Raw genomic sequence first — 17,625 nt, 5'->3', positions numbered from 1 at the left:
GATGAAAAAGGGGAAGGTAAAGGATAGTTGAAACTAAAATACATTGTTTGTGAGCAATTGTTCTAACAAAAAAAATTTATCATACTGAACTAGTAAAGTGATAGTAAAGATGTAAGTAGTAGTATAACATTTTATCATATAATGAAATAGGCTGAAACTGGTCACTGAGAACTTCTTGACCACAAGGCCTTCTGAATGGTTGACCACATTTTATTCTCCTGATGATAAGCTTCTTCTCATTCTTTCTGCTCCTTTTTATAGTCTCATTTCCTAATCACAGGACCTCTGTAAGGAACTTTCCATATCACAAAGTTATCTGGAGGCTGATACTCTTCAAGCCATGTCACATTTGATATCACTTCTCCATTCATCACTTCAATCTCACCTAGTTTCCACAGACCATCATCATCATCAACAACAACATGAAAGTAGAAACACTAAGGTGGTGTGTATTGGTTAAGTTTGTGTTATGGTTACCAGGCAAGTCACGTATTGGGGATTTGCGGAAGTAGTTGCAGTGTCTTCCATGAGTAGGAGAGTATGGAGGAGATAAGATATCGAAGATTGCACAGTGAGTAATGGCTTTGAAACAATGGATGTTGCCACCGGTTGTTGGATACAGTGTGGTGGCTGGGCAAGGAGCCGTCATGTCAGTATCCTTGACAAGCTTTGCAGGTCTTGCTATGAATAAAATGAGAAAAATAGATTAATCAATCAGAGATGGGTTACTGAAATTATACGGAGGTTACATTGGGCGGTTTTACATGTTTTACCTTGTAATGGATCGTCTAGCTCTGATGGATTAGGCTCAACCCAATCATATGACTTCACGTGCATTGAGCCGTAGACTAGCTTGCTTACCACTGTCATGCCTGGATGATTATGGAGTGGTATGATAGACGAAGGTGGCATGCAGAAAATTCCAATCTGACAGAAGAATAATGATCAAGTCCTAAGCAGAGACAAGAAAATCAAGAAAACCATACCAAATTCGAAAACATGAGAAGCCTATCAACGGCATTTCTATCTAAACACTATCAGGTCATCTAGATTTTCATAGCCATGAATGGTGCACTTCTTTGAACATAATGGTACCAGCAATCTCAAAAGAAAGTTTGCATACCGAGAAGCTGTCACACTCATGTAATTGAAGGTATTTAATGGCTGGAAGAGAATTATGGTTTCCATTGCGATCGTTCCCAGGACCAGACCAGTTACGAACCAACTGAGCTTCCTGTTCGAGACCAACATCAGACGGCTTGATTTTCTCTGAAATAAAAAAAATACCAAGTATCACGTACGTCTGCTATTAATAGTCACCTGATAAACAACAGTAGCCTAACGACGGACACAAGAAACTGAGATACTCAAAACAGCACTGCAATGCAGACATAATGCTCAAAAATGGAAGAAACTTAAGAGAAAACTTGCAAGACAGCTACAAGAGTAGTCTAGCCACATAAGAGAGTTCAAAAAAACCAAAATAGCACTGCAATTCAGAGATAATGCTCAACAAAAGTTCCTAAACACATGGCGAAATAGCAGTGCGGTTCAGACAACATGAGCAAAACAGAGTGCCTAAAGAACACGATGGAAGCAAGCTCAAAAACTGAAGACAAAAAGAATGAAAGAAACCTCAAAAAAACGGTAGTCTAAGGACACAAGAAACTGAGATACTCAAATAGCACTGCCATTATAGACACAATGCTCAACAAAAGTTTCCTAAAGAACACGATGTAGCAAGCTAAGGTGATGTGTAAAGAAGACAAAAGTGAAAGAAACTTCAAACAAAAAAAAAAAAAAAGGTAGTCGTACCCAACATGTTGCGAACCTTGTCTAAGGCCTCCTCAGACACAGGTCCATTAGTAGACAGAGATGCCTTGCAAGTATTGAAAAGTCTCTGAATATAATACGGCATGTTACAATACTTCCCCCAAGCTCAAATAAAAGGTTTGAACTTTGATAAATGGGCAGCGTCTGTTCCCAGTTCCACCAGATATATTATTATTACAAAAGGGCAACAACATAGACCAATCAAATCACCTTCTTCAAATGATTCTCAAGCACTGCCCTGATTAAAAGACAACAACTTTAAACAGATATCACAAATAATCAAGTAAATAATCAACCTTTTCTTGACACGTCGAATTTAAAAAAGAAAGTTTATATTGCTTTCACTAAATCTCAAATCGAAATGAATGGTTCACAACCAATAGGAACAGCTTAAAATAGAAGCAGGAGGAGAAGACAAGTGGATTTCAATTTCAAATGATTAAAGAGACAGAGACAGAGACAGAGACAAAGAGAGAGAGGGACCTTTCGAGCAGATGAGTGAAAAAAAAAATCAGAAGAACGGCGAAGGAAGAAGAAGAAGAAGGAGAATTGAATCGGAATCAGAATTTGATCCTGTTTTGTCTCTTTTGCTTTCTAAGTCATTAAACAATCTGGAGATTCACTTTCTTCGCCCTTACTTTTCGAAACAGTCAATTTAAACCCTTGCTTTTATCACCTCGAATCAATCCCCACTGGCGTTTTCTTTTGTAGTAAGGAGGAAGTCAAGGAAAGAAGAAGACACCAACAATTACAGCTGTATTTTTTTTAACAGTTACACACACGTTAAAGTTACATATATACAAATTGATTGAGTTATGTAAAGAAGATGTGACAACATTTTAATGGCATTGATTGTATTTCCTATATATATGCAACCAAAATTGAGAAAAGAATCAAACAAAATCTCGTACTAATCAATAATCCAAGTTACTGTAGAAAAAAAAAGTAACCATTTGTGGATTTTACTTTGCAAAGCCCACAGTTTTGTTTTGAGTATTTCTGATCTATCTCTATATTTGTTTCTATAATTAACATTTAGAAATAAAACTACTCCAATTTATTTCTATTTATTCACCTAAAACAGAAATCACTATACTTCTATTTGTATAGGGAAGAAATTTTCTCTAATTTAGGTACATTATTTAAAAGAAATATATGAGAGTAAATTTTATATTTATTATAAATTTTCTTTATTTTTAAAAGTAAAAATAAATTACATTAGATATGATCTCATGTGGAAGTTCTTTTGGTCCGGTAATTTGATCAGGAGTTCATTAATACTTATACACTAGGAGGTTGGATTTCAATTTCTAAAAAGATGAATTATGCAGAAAATTGGATAAAATGTTAAAGAGAAATCTTCCGCATGACGCAAAGAAATACCGTCATGAATAAATTTTATAAGGCGGCTCAAGATGATGCAGGTAGAATTATCCGCTGTAGTTCGTCTATGTAATGTAATGTTTATCATAGTTTGTAACGTATAATTAAACAGTGTAAAAAAAAATGATCTTATAATTGAGATGATTATGGTAAGAAGTTAATAGCCCGTTTTATTTTTCGGCCTCTCTACTACCAGGTCTAAACGGGCTTTAAGAAAGCCTCAGTGTCTGGGCAAAAAGATATTTTGTTGAGTATTCGCGGTAGACCCCATCAATGCTGACTATTTACTAAACTACCCCCAGAAAATATCATAGATATAAAATTGCAAAACGATATATTGTTTATCCAGAATCTCTCTCTCTCTCTCTCTCATTATCCACGAAGAAGGAAGAAACCCTAGAAAGGCGGTTTGAAGAAGAAGGATTAGAAGACATGGCAGGAGTAGGACCGATGACTCAGGACTGGGAGCCCGTGGTGATCCGTAAGAAGACCCCCAACGCTGCCGCCAAGCGCGACGAGAAGACCGTCAACGCTGCTCGGAGAAGCGGCGCCGAAATCGAATCCGTCAGAAAACGTTTGTCTTCCTTCTCGATCTTTGTGTTTTCTTTTAGATCTGGTTTAGGTTTAGATTTGGGCGATTGAATCGAGATGAGTTTTGATGTATCTGTTATGGAATTGCGATGTAGATAATGCTGGAACGAACAAGGCGGCTTCAAGCGGCACCTCCTTGAACACCAAGATGCTTGATGATGACACTGAGAACTTAGCTCGTGAGTAGTATTTAAACCTCCGCGTCCTCGATTAATATCATTAATTTCATTTTCTCTAGTTTAGTATCTTTGTTTGTTGATTGGTTTTTGTTAAATGGTTTTTGTTTAAAATTTTCAGATGAACGTGTGCCTACTGAGTTGAAGAAAGCCATCATGCAAGCCCGTGGGGAGAAGAAGCTCACCCAGTCCCAACTCGCTCAAGTATACACTACTTTCTCTCTTGTTTCCTCTTGATATGATGATGCTAATATGAAGATGTGTTGGTTGGTGTAGTTGATCAATGAGAAGCCGCAAGTGATCCAAGAGTACGAGTCTGGGAAAGCAATACCGAACCAGCAGATCCTTATTAAGCTGGAGAGGGCACTTGGAGCTAAACTCCGTGGAAAGAAGTAATAACAAAAGCTCCTCAAAAGAAAAGCTAGTCGCCGTTTCACTACAGTCTATGCTATAGGAACTGTGTGCCTGGTTTAATGGTTTAGTGGAGAGTTCTGCTTGGAATCTTTTATGGTTTGTAAGAAATCAAAGAAACAAAAGCTGTTTGGAACCTTTTGTCTTTATAAATAATCCGCTCGTTCTCTTTGCATATCCTCATTATCACAAGTGTAATTCAGAATTCAACATCGTGATTCAATTCGTACTTAACTAATCTACTACGTAGGCTGAGACAAAGTAGTATACAACTAAACATATTGTATCCGACACTGGTAGGACAATCCTAGCAATGTGTGCAAGCAGAAGCTGACTACAGAGCTCAAGTGGCAGACGTGGTGCAGTCACCGGTTCTATCAGTGAGAAGCCGTAGGTCAGGTTCAAAGCTTAGTGGCTGCTCTGGTACGTTTAGCTTGGATCAGACTAGTTCACTCGGTAAAGCACGTGTCGGTTCCAATAAACCAGAAAAATAACAAATATTCGGATCTTCGGGTCGGTTTCTTTCGGGTCTAGAAAATTTATACCCAATAGGTACTTGAGAGTATCTTGGTTCGGGTCGGTTCGGGTTTAAAAATAAAAAACCTGTAAAAGAACCTGTTATTTTCGGATCACATCCGGTTCCGGTACAGGTTTTTCGGGTTTTTTCGGTTCGGTTCCATTAGTTTCGGGTATTTTTCAGTAGTTCTCGTAACATTTAAGCTATGACGACTTTTAGTCATCAAAATCATTTTGGAATAATACGGAGAACTGGTTGCTCAAAAAGAAAAAAATAACAGAGCAAATCTCAATATATCTATGGCCAATCCTCGCCTATTTTGGATGCAAACCGGGTATCCGGGTATAAACCGAAACCAAATGTTAAGAACCGCTAAGTCACGTGAGGGGAACGTGGGCCTTGTTGGAAGGACGAGGATAAAGTCGTCATTTCAGTAGTCAGATGAGATCTAGGGCTTATATATTTTGCTGCCGCTTCTTCGCTCTCTCTTTCGCTTCCAGCTTTAACCGTTCGTCCGCCGGAGTTTTCTCGCAACCGGAATCCCAAATGGTCCGTCGCAGTTCCCTTCTTGTGTTTTCGATGTTATTAGTAAAGATTGTGGTACTGATTCTTCTTTTCGTGTTTTGGTGGGGTTGAAACAGGCGTCGGAGAAGAAGCTATCGAACCCAATGAGGGACATCAAAGTGCAGAAGCTGGTGCTTAACATCTCCGTCGGTGAGAGCGGAGATCGTCTCACCAGAGCCTCCAAGGTGCTGGAACAGTTGAGTGGCCAGACTCCTGTTTTCTCCAAAGGTTAGTCATGTTTAGGACAACCAGCTTGTTCATGTTTAGTTACTTGTTGTTCTGAGTTTTGTCTTTGCAATCTGTTTTGCAGCAAGATACACTGTTCGTTCCTTTGGTATCAGACGTAACGAGAAGATTGCTTGCTACGTTACCGTAAGGGGAGACAAGGCAATGCAGCTCCTTGAGAGTGGACTCAAGGTTAAAGAGTATGAGCTCTTGAGGAGGAACTTCAGCGACACTGGTTGCTTCGGTTTCGGTATCCAGGAGCACATTGATTTGGGTATCAAGTAAGTGTTTAGACACAAACTTAGAAAGATGGGTTTTGTGTAATCATTCATTGATCTCAGGTATGACCCGTCGACTGGAATCTACGGTATGGACTTCTATGTTGTTCTTGAGCGTCCTGGTTACCGTGTGGCTCGTCGCAGAAGATGCAAGGCTCGTGTTGGAATCCAGCACAGAGTGACGAAGGATGATGCCATGAAGTGGTTCCAAGTTAAATACGAAGGAGTCATTCTCAACAAGTCTCAGAACATTACTGGTTAGACAACAAAAGATGTCTCAAACAGATATTTGTGTTTTGTCCACCTGGTTCGAATCGTATTTTATCAGTTTTGTTTTTGCTTTTTTGTTCTTCAGACATTTGAGTTTTATTTATAGACATTACCTATCTACAATGATTGCCATTAAAACAGGTATAGAGAGCTAAAACACATTCATCTAATCGTTTATTTTGAAACTAGTTATATGAATGTTAATTTCTTAACTGAAAGGTAATGAACGTTCTTTAGATGTGGGTTTTTTTTGGACAACCTTTAGATGTAATTAAGTTAACTCAAACCATTTTTGTAAAACAAGATTCCATAGCTCAACAACTATGAGAGACGATTCTTCAAGGGAATGTTTCTTTTAGAAAATCTTCATTGATATTTTTGACTTGATTGTTCAAAATTATTTCTGAATTTGTTTTGGCTCTACTCTGATTCAGTTTTTTTTAAGAAATAAATATAATGTTGATATACTTCAGCTATTTCATAAGTCCTTTTAATCAAAAACAGAAAACTATTTTTTTCAAAAAATATTATTTATATATTTAATGTAAAAATCAAATATAATTCAACTAAAGATTAAAATTAACATGATTAATTGGTTATACAATAATCAATAAATATTAAAATTAGAGAAATATAAAATAATTTATATCTTAAAACAACAATGTTCATAAAATAATTTGTATTAAAACATAGAAAATATGTTATTTAATATATTTTATTATAGTTTGAATAAAGTTTCTTGTCAAACATACACAGTTTGAATTTTAAACGAAAACAAAAAACAATTCATTTGTTTAAAACAACTCCAGTATAATTTTCTCACAAAAGTTCTCAGAATGTTATAAGAAAAGTATTAATAAATGAATACGTTGAGATAAGTTCTCATGATTTTAAGATACTTATAATGAAATACAAATAAATTTAGAATCATTCTTGGGTTCACCCCTATGATAAACCTCTAGGTTCACCAACCAATATGATTTCATTATTTCAAATTCGGTATCTTTTAAAAAAAAGAAAACAAAATATTCTTAAATTATAATATGTTTTTAAAATAAAAAAGTAAAAAAAAATAATAGTTACAGAAAAAAGAATAAAAAAAAAATATTTTTAATGTTGTCAACAAAACACTAAACCCTAAATCCTAAACCCTAAATCCTAAACCCTAAACCCCTGGGTAAATCCTAAACCCTTGGGTAAACCCTAAACCCTTGGATAAATCCTAAACTCTAAATAAAAAACGACTAAAACCCTAAACCCTAAACGCTTGAATGTTTTAGTGTATAGTGATTTTGATTTAGAGTTAAAGATTTATCCTAGAGTTTAGGATTCATTCTAGAGTTTAGAGTTTATCCAAGGGTTTAAGGTTTAGGATTAAGGATTAAGGGTTTATGGATTAAAATTTAGGGTTTAGGGTTTAATGTTATACTGACGACGTAAAATATTTTTTTTTGTAATTTTTTTTTTACCTTTTAATTTTAAAAATATAATATAATTTGACAATATTTTGTTTCCTTTTTTAAAAGATATCGAATATAAAATAAGACAATTTTATTGGTTGGTGAACCTACCCTAGGGGGTGGACCTAAGAATAAGTCATAAATTTATGTACATACACTTGACAGAACCTTAATTTGAGAACCTCTCAATTGTTTTTTTTTTTTTTTTTTTTTTTTGGTAAAATGTTAAAATATTATACCAATTTTTCGTTTTTGACAGACATTACAATAGAAGACTAGTAGCGGGTAAGTAAACAACAACACGACACCGAAACAACTACGGACAACATCAACGACTGAATCTAAAAGCAATACAACAAAGTGACTAAACAGTTTGATAACGAGACAGCCTCGGACCAAACTACTTTGAACCTAGATGAGAAAACCGATCAGTTGCCGCGAGCTATCGAGAGAAGGGCGCCCTCAAACCATGAATGCTACGACTCCTACAGCTTCCGACTGATACCCCATAGCGAACCAAAGCATAGAATCCAAGCTCGAGCTCCGAAGCCTAGCACGGAAGAAGAAACCACCGGCGGTACGAGGAGAAGCTGAAGTCCGACGATGCCGTCGTTCAGTGGTTTGCGCTAGAGATTACCGCCTCTATTGCATTCCACCAGGACCGTATACACCCATCTAACCGCAACCCATATAGAGAAGACGGATCGAAAAACAGACAACCCTCCGGAGGAGACAAAACCAAAGCCTGGCTAGGGGCTTGTAGCCCAATTATCTCACAAGAAAATCACACGAGCTGCAAACAGCCTCAAGACACATTCACGATGATATTGCAATTATTGAGTAGAGCAAGGTGACAGAGCAGGCCACAACACCTTCACCACATATATCTGAGGGATGTCATGAGTATACGGAAGCACAAGCTAACGCTCAAGCGAACCATAGACAACAAAACATCAACCCGAAGCCACTAGGAGAACACGGACAGCGAACCCAACGGCACCACCACCGACGAAACCCTACGCGCCACCACCACCGGAGAACTCGACAGCGGATCCTCAGAGTAGACAGAGAGAAGACGACATAACCGGAAACCAGCAAGGCCATAACCCCAACACCACACACAGCCTCACTCATCACCAGACGACGCCAAGAGAGAGACAAGACCGACGAGGCGCTTGACGGTGCAGCACGCGCCACCATGCTCGGAGAAGGATGTTTTTGTCACGGGAAAATTTCCAGTAACACTACACCAGACAGAGACTGACCCCAACGCCGGAAGAAGCCGTCCTCAAGCGACTCCAGCCACCGAGAAGCCTAGATCTGACAGCAGCGCACCAGATCTGAAACGAAGACACACATCTCCCTCTACCGAGAACAACGCAGGAAATGAGAAAGAGACACAAACAGAGAAACGGAAATGGAAACGGAGGTTGATATCTCATGATTTTAATGAATTTTAGATTCATATTTAAGTTTAATATGATCATTTTAGATTGCATTTAGGTCTTTATGTTGCATTTGCATACTCATTTGCATATCATAGGGGTTGGATTGCACAAATGGAAGTTTGGAGCCAAAATGTGAGGTTGTTCTTGTATATTCAAGACTTTGTGGCTGATTTGGAAACCAACAAAAGTCCAGGGACCAATGATGTGAATTCAGAATATTCGATTGGGCTAGATTGCAACATTAAAATGTTTGGGGCTGAATCAAGAGGATGTTTCTGCAATTATAATAGTTTTGGGTCAAGTCGTATTTATCCAAAAGGTGAAGGGCCAGATGTGCAAAAACTCCAAAATCCACCATTGTTGCACGAGCTTCTTCCTCCGTGACGAGCAGACTGAAGCGACGACTCCCGACGGCGATTCCGGAGCCTCCATGGCGGATCCTGGCGAGGAAGAAGGAGTTTGTGGTGGTTCGTGGCGAAGTGAGACGAGCCGCGGCGGAGATTCTAAGCACGGCCACGGGAGATAGAGAGGCCGTGAGCCAGTGACGACGAAGGAGACGACGGCTGAAGCTTGAGACGAGGAAGGCAAGAATCGAGCATGAACCACAACGGCTTGACAGTACGGGTCGATGAAATCCTGTATCTCGGACGCACCTTGGAGCGGACCTGCAACGCGGGAAGAAGAAGCCGCGCGCACTTGGACAAACTCGATGTCAGTATCAGAGCGGATTAGTGAAACGGGTTGCGTTACCCGCTCGGAGAAGACAAAGAAGCGATTTCAAGATGTGTTGACCGGTTTAATCCGGTTTGACCCGGTTTAATTCAACTGAACCAGACGAGTTTAGACCTCTTATAAATAGTTTTAGCCTCCAAAAACCCTAATTTATCTCATTTTCTCTCAAGACTTTGTCTAAACTTGTAAAAGCTTGAATCTTTCTATAATTTGAGGAAGTACTTCATCTTATAATTGTGTTTCTCTTGCTCATTAACATGATTAGCCTTGATCCTTACATGGGTTTAAGGTTTCTCATGGAGATTATTGAGTAGACACATTTTGGATTCATGGGTTAAGGTAGATTAGGGTGATTAAACTAGATCTAAAGTGTTTTAGTATAGATCCATCTTGTTCCTTGCTATTAGAGTGCTTTTAATGCAACTCTAGAGTTGGCCTCTCTAAAGTTGAGCTCTAGGCATTTCATACCCGGAAGGTGTTTGATGAAATGCCTGAACCAACTCTCCTAAGCTTTTAACATCCTTTACCAAAGGGATTTGTTGTTAAAGGTGTTAAGATGGCTAGTAGACTTGAGATTAATGATTACTTAGATAACATTCAACCAAAGGGATTTGATGCTTGAGTTATCTAGGTAAATGAGCATTCATCTAGGGATAGAGTTTGTTTAGGATTGTGTCTAGGCCTAAGGTAGATAGATTGTTTGAAAGTTGACACCTTTAGATTGAAACTTGATCACCTTATATCAATTATCCTTACCCATGAATCCATCCTTAGCATTTGAAAGTTCTTGCACTTATTTCTTGATTGGATTTGAGATCACCTTGTTTATATTTCTAGGATCTTAGCTTGTTACAAATCATCCATCTTCTTGTTTGCTTAGATTAAGAAAGCTTGTGTATTCTTGGTGTTATAGGTCACTAGTTCCTTGTGGATTCGATCCTAAAATGCTACAATGACATACCATTCGATTGTGGTATTGTTGGCACATTAGGTTAATTGGTGTGTGCTTAAACGCGTAATCAATTTGGCGCCGTTGCCGGGGAACTAGTAGATTTATCATTAGGACTTTAATCTTTCTTGAGACTAAGCTTTATTTTCTTGCTTTGTTTTTCTTTTGTATAGTTACTAACCTTTACTTCTAGCTTTTGTTCTTGAGTGATGGCTTCAAGCTGTTTTGAGAAGCCACAAGAAGAGGAAGATCACATCGAAGATGAGCCATATGTGTATGTGGAGCCACCACCCTTTGATGCAAGTATACTCACACCAGCACAGTTTGTGACGTTAAACGAGCTTCAGAAGAAGTACCCGGAGTCAGCAAAGACATCCCTAGCACGAAGGATCCGGGTGGAGCTTATTACGGATCAAGCAGAGCATGAAGGAAGGGAGGTTACACAGTATGAGTTCAATGTTGCTTATGACCTTAAAGAGGTAATGTATTGGGTTCCACCATCCCAGCTGGAAGGTACAAGAATTTCCACTCTAGAACTTCAACTTGAGGAACTTTGCTTGCCTTGTGGTGAGAATATTGCCCATGATCTTGATTCTATTGTGCTCATAAATGAATGTCTTGATCTAATATGTGAAACTAGGAAGCTAGATGAGTTGAGAATAGAAAAGCTTGCTAGAGATCATATTGAAGTTTGTTTTGACAAGAACTATCTTTGTGCTTCAATTGATCTTGAGTATGAGTTTTTGATGCTTAATGAACCTAGACCTCTTCTTGAACTTGCTGATTTAGGGGATGAACTTGATGTGGATATGCTCTTGCTTAGGATAGAAAACCCCCTTGTCAAAAATTATCATGAGAATGTGAGCATTGTGTATTACTTGATTGATGGAGATAGAGTTGACTACTTTGTTAAAACCTTGTTTGAGCCTGTAGTTGACTGTATGTTTCCACCATATGCATTTGATTCTCATGACCATCTGAACCTCAAGGAGCATTTCATAATTCATGTCACATCTTTAGTGAAGCTCTTTGAGGAAAAATCTATCTATTTTCCATGGATAGTAGTGTGCTCCTTTGCATACTTGGTTCCTTGTTCTTGTAGGAGAAGGACCAAAGGTGCATTGGCTCAACCTTTTGATACCTATGATTAACAAGCACACAAAGTCAAGCTAGAGGCTTAAAACAAGCTCACTTGGGAGGAAATCTCATGTTTATCCATTCTATATATTTTTTTTTATTTTTTCTTTTTAGGTTATTTAATAAGCGTGGTTGAGGTTTTTTAGGTCAAGTCTTACTTACCATGGCTGATGTGAAGCATTGTGACTCTAGACACTTGCCTTCTCCGCTTCAGCCCATGTCTACAAGTGAAATAAATCTGAGGCCAAGGGTCCTCTACCACCCAATTCAGCCAATAACTTCAAGTAAGTGTCACTCCAACCTTGTACATATTTAGTTTTCATGTTTATTTCTTTCCTTTGGATCTCTTCTTTGAGCTTACTCTCACACAAGGGACTGTGTGAAGTAAGTTTGGGGGAGAGTCTACTATCTCACATCATTTTCTGTTTTGTTTACTTGCCATGAGTCTCATGCATTGCATTGTGAATACTTATTTGCATAGAAAATCCATAAAAATTTGATTTATTTTTGAAAATCTTCATGTAGTTTCACTTGATCCATTTGCATCTTTAGGATTGAGTCTAGAAGCATTTAGATTGTATTCATGCATTGGGAGAAACCTTGTAAAGAACACATATCTAGAACTCAATTTGACATCCTAGCTAAACATATCAAGTAGCTTAAGCATCTCTTGAAAAAGCTTGTAAGCTTCGAGCCTTGAAAACTCTTCTTGAAACATGTTGTTTGCTTGATGATTGGCATTGCTCTTGAAACCAACTCCAAATGAACTAGGGCTTAATGAACATAATCTCTCTTGCATATGGGCATTTGCATACTTGATCATGGATATTATACACATTTGGGTTATCTTTCTCTCTTTGTTCCAATCTTTGTTAACCCAAATGTCACTTCCATACCTATTAACCTTCACCATTCTTTGAAGCCAACATTAATTTGCTTCAGTGAGGCCTTTTATTGATAGCATGTCATGTGCAAAATTTTGAGAGTATTAGGAGCGACAATGAGTTGTTCTCATCTTTGGCTAGCATTAGGACCTCATTTAGGCTAGCCTCTAGGATGGTTGTTGAGTTTGTGAGCTTAAATTCTTTTGATCTTGGGATTGGGATGTGAGTGAAAGTGAAAAGAAATGAACCAAAAAGAGTGAGAAAAGGAAAGAAAGCCACTAGGGATCTAAAAAAAAAAAAAAAAAAACTCTTGTGTTTATAAATAGAATCCCCTTTAGAATAAAAAAAAACATGAAAAGAGTAGGGAAAAGAAAAAATAAAAGAGCTGAGTGAATAAAAAAAAAAATCCTAGTTGGCTAAAATAAGAAATGAAAATGTGTTCATTGGGTGAGAGGTGAAAGTGAGTGTATTTTTGGGTTTTGGGATGATGAAAAGAAGAAGGGTAGAGCTTGAAATCATTTAGGAATGGGGTAGAATGATGAGAACAAGTCATTGTATGCATGAATTGCTCCTTTTCTTAGATAAATTTTGCATAATGATCTTGCTCCTATTCTTGAGTGTGAGTCACTATAAATAAATGCATTTGAAACCCATCTTTCTTCACATTTGACCATCTTCTCTCACCAAACCAAATGATTGAGATCATGTGCCCATTTGCAAGAACTCACCTTGTATGCTTGTTTAAATGAATGTGAGGGTTGGCTAAAGAACTTGTTGATTGATGAGTAAATGACTTGTGTTGAGGCATAAGAGTCTTGATAGGCCTTGAGAATCTAGAGTGTACTAAGAGAGTTGCTCATGCTATTTGCTATGTTTCTCTTAGGATGTTAGGTTGAAGGCTAGAAAGTTACTCTTTTGGTTATGTATTTTACTTTCAATTCTCTCCTCTTTGATTGATCTTGAATGTTTACTTGAGGACAAATAAAGGACTAGTGTGGGGGAGTTGATATCTCATGATTTTAATGAATTTTAGATTCATATTTAAGTTTAATATGATCATTTTAGATTGCATTTAGGTCTTTATGTTGCATTTGCATACTCATTTGCATATCATAGGGGTTGGATTGCACAAATGGAAGTTTGGAGCCAAAATGTGAGGTTGTTCTTGTATATTCAAGACTTTGTGGCTGATTTGGAAACCAACAAAAGTCCAGGGACCAATGATGTGAATTCAGAATATTCGATTGGGCTAGATTGCAACATTAAAATGTTTGGGGCTGAATCAAGAGGATGTTTCTGCAATTATAATAGTTTTGGGTCAAGTCGTATTTATCCAAAAGGTGAAGGGCCAGATGTGCAAAAACTCCAAAATCCACCATTGTTGCACGAGCTTCTTCCTCCGTGACGAGCAGACTGAAGCGACGACTCCCGACGGCGATTCCGGAGCCTCCATGGCGGATCCTGGCGAGGAAGAAGGAGTTTGTGGTGGTTCGTGGCGAAGTGAGACGAGCCGCGGCGGAGATTCTGAGCACGGCCACGGGAGATAGAGAGGCCGTGAGCCAGTGACGACGAAGGAGACGACGGCTGAAGCTTGAGACGAGGAAGGCAAGAATCGAGCATGAACCACAACGGCTTGACAGTATGGGTCGATGAAATCACTGTATCTCGGACGCACCTTGGAGCGGACCTGCAACGCGGGAAGAAGAAGCCGCGCGCACTTGGACAAACTCGATGTCAGTATCAGAGCGGATTAGTGAAACGGGTTGCGTTACCCGCTCGGAGAAGACAAAGAAGCGATTTCAAGATGTGTTGACCGGTTTAATCCGGTTTGACCCGGTTTAATTCAACTGAACCAGACGAGTTTAGACCTCTTATAAATAGTTTTAGCCTCCAAAAACCCTAATTTATCTCATTTTCTCTCAAGACTTTGTCTAAACTTGTAAAAGCTTGAATCTTTCTATAATTTGAGGAAGTACTTCATCTTATAATTGTGTTTCTCTTGCTCATTAACATGATTAGCCTTGATCCTTACATGGGTTTAAGGTTTCTCATGGAGATTATTGAGTAGACACATTTTGGATTCATGGGTTAAGGTAGATTAGGGTGATTAAACTAGATCTAAAGTGTTTTAGTATAGATCCATCTTGTTCCTTGCTATTAGAGTGCTTTTAATGCAACTCTAGAGTTGGCCTCTCTAAAGTTGAGCTCTAGGCATTTCATACCCGGAAGGTGTTTGATGAAATGCCTGAACCAACTCTCCTAAGCTTTTAACATCCTTTACCAAAGGGATTTGTTGTTAAAGGTGTTAAGATGGCTAGTAGACTTGAGATTAATGATTACTTAGATAACATTCAACCAAAGAGATTTGATGCTTGAGTTATCTAGGTAAATGAGCATTCATCTAGGGATAGAGTTTGTTTAGGATTGTGTCTAGGCCTAAGGTAGATAGATTGTTTGAAAGTTGACACCTTTAGATTGAAACTTGATCACCTTATATCAATTATCCTTACCCATGAATCCATCCTTAGCATTTGAAAGTTCTTGCACTTATTTCTTGATTGGATTTGAGATCACCTTGTTTATATTTCTAGGATCTTAGCTTGTTACAAATCATCCATCTTCTTGTTTGCTTAGATTAAGAAAGCTTGTGTATTCTTGGTGTTATAGGTCACTAGTTCCTTGTGGATTCGATCCTAAAATGCTACAATGACATACCATTCGATTGTGGTATTGTTGGTACATTAGAGGTCCGGTGGCCGCGTAAAGGAGGCGGCGGCCGCCGGAAAAGACTCACGATTAGGGTTTTCTGTTTGGTTTAAGAGAGAAGGAGGAGAGAGACTATAAGATATCAACCTCCTCCTCCTCCTCCTCCTCCTCCTCCTCCTCCTCAATTGTTGCTTTACATTCCCCTTTTTCAATTTATGATCGCATGACATTCCGGTTATTTCTGTAAGATTAAAGACAAAACTCATCTTAACTGGATTAGAGCTCGGTTTAACTTTCTTACCGTATTTTCAGATTTTGCTTAATCCAATTGGGTATATACTGAACGCATAAAACAACGTGAAACTATCGAACAAATGCGAGAAAATACATTTTTACTTTTGTTTTCCTGTAAGAATCTTTGACTATGTGATTATATGCATATTTATAACAAGACGTGTCGATTACAAATTACCTTGTACTTTGTACACCATTATAATATAACACAAAAGCAACAACATTATCCAATCATGTTTCCATTGTCAATTCTCAACTGCATCAGATTCGAGCAAATTATTGATTGGTTCCACATTAACTATCATGAAGAGAAATATGACCAAATCAAAACATTTTCATATATAAATTAATGAATAACTTATACAACCAGAAAATAAAAACTTTGGCTGCATTATGACAGACGTTGGAGACAATAATGGAGTAATTAAACTAATAATTGTGACACAAGCAATTATAACTTTTTATCTATTTATTATTTACAATTTAATAATGACTGGATGGATCTTGACTTGCTCCAACTGTCCAACATATTATACTACAGAGTCATTGACAGCCAACTTTCTGCACACATTTATAAAAATATATATAAAGTCATATTTTCGATATAAATACATTTTCTCTTTATCACAAATAAGTTGCAGCTTTTATCTAAAGCCAAATCTCTGCACAAACACAATCAGATGTGTCAATCTTAAACTACATCTATTTGTCATAGAAAGGGTCCATCGCTCTCTGCGAACTTTTTGGTTAAGATCTCATAACCTCTTTTTATTGGATGGTACGAGCCAAAACACAAAAGCAAACAAATCATTGCATACAACTGATGTAAATTAGTAGTTTGTGTAAGGTTCTTCAGTTTATTATTCCAAGTTTTCAAATGCTAGTATTGGTTTCTTTCATTTTATGATATGAACTTTGATAGTTCTTTGACTCAGTTCGGACCACAACTCAAATTTTTTTTAACCGGTATATTCATTTGATATAGTATTATATATATTTTCAATTTAAAACTAACTAATAACGAATTAATTTGTTATATAATATTTTGTTTTGTTTTGAGCAATATCGGTAAGAAGAATATTATACACAAAGTTTTGAACTATTATAATTTTTGGATGAAAATTACTTTTTTATAGAAATTAACCCAGATGGATTAGTTTCTGAGATAATTATTTCTCCACGATCGTTCTCCACCCAAATACTTTTATATATATACCAGACCTTTTTTTTTTTTTTGGACAAATATATACCAGACCTTTAATATAAGGTTTCTAAGGTCTTTTTGAGGTCATATATATATATATATATATATATATATATATATATATATATCCCAAATTAGTTACTAATTACAAACTAATAAATATGCATTAATGTATACAAAAATATCATGGCAAGTTCTCAACATGATTCATCCCGCGAGATTGACATAGACCAAATCAACTCATTATTTAAGGGGTCACAAACAGACTAATCGGATTCACTAGACAGCTTAAGATCCCACTTAAAAGTTGATAGTTTCAACTTAACAGCATCATGCGTTTATATCATCTTTGATTTGTGAGTTTTTTAAATTAACTAGAGTTAGTTTAATTGTACTTAGCTTCATTTTGGATAGTACAAAAACGAGCATGTGTGTGTGTGTGCATATATAATTTTCTTTTCTATTACATGGACAGCAAAAAATTTAAAATCACAGTCTACACTAGATCAGATGCGGATAAATTAAAATAAAGATTTGCATAGACTTAATCAAGATGTCCAGCT

At 37.3% G+C, this 17,625-nt stretch overlaps 3 protein-coding genes across 5 annotated transcripts; 2 read left to right on the top strand and 1 right to left on the bottom strand.

Moving 5' to 3' along the window:
* Nucleotides 1-22: 22 nt before the first annotated feature.
* Nucleotides 23-2,652, bottom strand: LOC103862968 (plant cysteine oxidase 5). 3 transcript variants are annotated; one of them, XM_009140697.3, is made up of 6 exons: nucleotides 2,317-2,652; nucleotides 1,816-2,066; nucleotides 1,124-1,269; nucleotides 774-927; nucleotides 478-681; nucleotides 23-385 (listed from the first exon to the last, which is right to left on the bottom strand). In XM_009140697.3, exons 2-6 carry the CDS (start codon nucleotides 1,916-1,918, stop codon nucleotides 264-266), a joined length of 729 nt encoding a protein of 242 aa, XP_009138945.1. In that variant the 5' UTR covers nucleotides 1,919-2,066; nucleotides 2,317-2,652; the 3' UTR covers nucleotides 23-263. The 3 variants fall into 3 exon arrangements, with proteins under 3 accessions (XP_009138945.1, XP_009138944.1, XP_009138943.1); XM_009140696.3 differs by having other exon boundaries at nucleotides 1,816-2,071; nucleotides 2,317-2,646; XM_009140695.3 differs by lacking the exon at nucleotides 2,317-2,652 and having other exon boundaries at nucleotides 1,816-2,302.
* Nucleotides 2,653-3,524: 872 nt separating this feature from the next.
* On the top strand, nucleotides 3,525-4,575 carry LOC103862967 (multiprotein-bridging factor 1b). The gene is made up of 4 exons (XM_009140693.2): nucleotides 3,525-3,790; nucleotides 3,903-3,986; nucleotides 4,105-4,187; nucleotides 4,260-4,575. The coding sequence occupies exons 1-4, from the start codon at nucleotides 3,649-3,651 to the stop codon at nucleotides 4,377-4,379; spliced, it is 429 nt and encodes a 142-aa protein (XP_009138941.1). The 5' UTR covers nucleotides 3,525-3,648; the 3' UTR covers nucleotides 4,380-4,575.
* A 675-nt stretch (nucleotides 4,576-5,250) lies between these two features.
* On the top strand, nucleotides 5,251-6,388 carry LOC103862966 (60S ribosomal protein L11-1). Its single transcript, XM_009140692.3, has 4 exons — nucleotides 5,251-5,460; nucleotides 5,553-5,703; nucleotides 5,786-5,981; nucleotides 6,042-6,388. Exons 1-4 carry the CDS (start codon nucleotides 5,353-5,355, stop codon nucleotides 6,238-6,240), a joined length of 654 nt encoding a protein of 217 aa, XP_009138940.1. The 5' UTR covers nucleotides 5,251-5,352; the 3' UTR covers nucleotides 6,241-6,388.
* The last annotated feature ends 11,237 nt before the right edge of the window (nucleotides 6,389-17,625 follow it).

Source organism: Brassica rapa, chromosome A04 (genome assembly GCF_000309985.2).
Source record: "Brassica rapa cultivar Chiifu-401-42 chromosome A04, CAAS_Brap_v3.01, whole genome shotgun sequence".
Classification (NCBI taxonomy): domain Eukaryota; kingdom Viridiplantae; phylum Streptophyta; class Magnoliopsida; order Brassicales; family Brassicaceae; genus Brassica; species Brassica rapa.
Note: the sequence above shows the minus strand (reverse complement) of the source record. Positions and strands in the feature narration are given on the sequence as shown.

What these genes read in the sequence shown, in the direction of transcription:
- LOC103862968 (XM_009140697.3), bottom strand. Translation starts at nt 1,918, where the DNA reads ATGCCGTATTATATTCAGAGACTTTTCAATACTTGCAAGGCATCTCTG. An exon ending in CAAGGTTCGCAACATGTTGG is followed by an intron (nt 1,270 to 1,815) that starts GTACGACTACCT and finishes TTTTTATTTCAG; the next exon opens with AGAAAATCAAGCCGTCTGAT. An exon ending in ATGAGTGTGACAGCTTCTCG is followed by an intron (nt 928 to 1,123) that starts GTATGCAAACTT and finishes TTCTTCTGTCAG; the next exon opens with ATTGGAATTTTCTGCATGCC.
- LOC103862967 (XM_009140693.2), top strand. Translation starts at nt 3,649, where the DNA reads ATGGCAGGAGTAGGACCGATGACTCAGGACTGGGAGCCCGTGGTGATC. An exon ending in AATCGAATCCGTCAGAAAAC is followed by an intron (nt 3,791 to 3,902) that starts GTTTGTCTTCCT and finishes ATTGCGATGTAG; the next exon opens with ATAATGCTGGAACGAACAAG. An exon ending in TGACACTGAGAACTTAGCTC is followed by an intron (nt 3,987 to 4,104) that starts GTGAGTAGTATT and finishes TAAAATTTTCAG; the next exon opens with ATGAACGTGTGCCTACTGAG.
- LOC103862966 (XM_009140692.3), top strand. Translation starts at nt 5,353, where the DNA reads ATGAGATCTAGGGCTTATATATTTTGCTGCCGCTTCTTCGCTCTCTCT. An exon ending in CGCAACCGGAATCCCAAATG is followed by an intron (nt 5,461 to 5,552) that starts GTCCGTCGCAGT and finishes GGGTTGAAACAG; the next exon opens with GCGTCGGAGAAGAAGCTATC. An exon ending in GACTCCTGTTTTCTCCAAAG is followed by an intron (nt 5,704 to 5,785) that starts GTTAGTCATGTT and finishes TCTGTTTTGCAG; the next exon opens with CAAGATACACTGTTCGTTCC.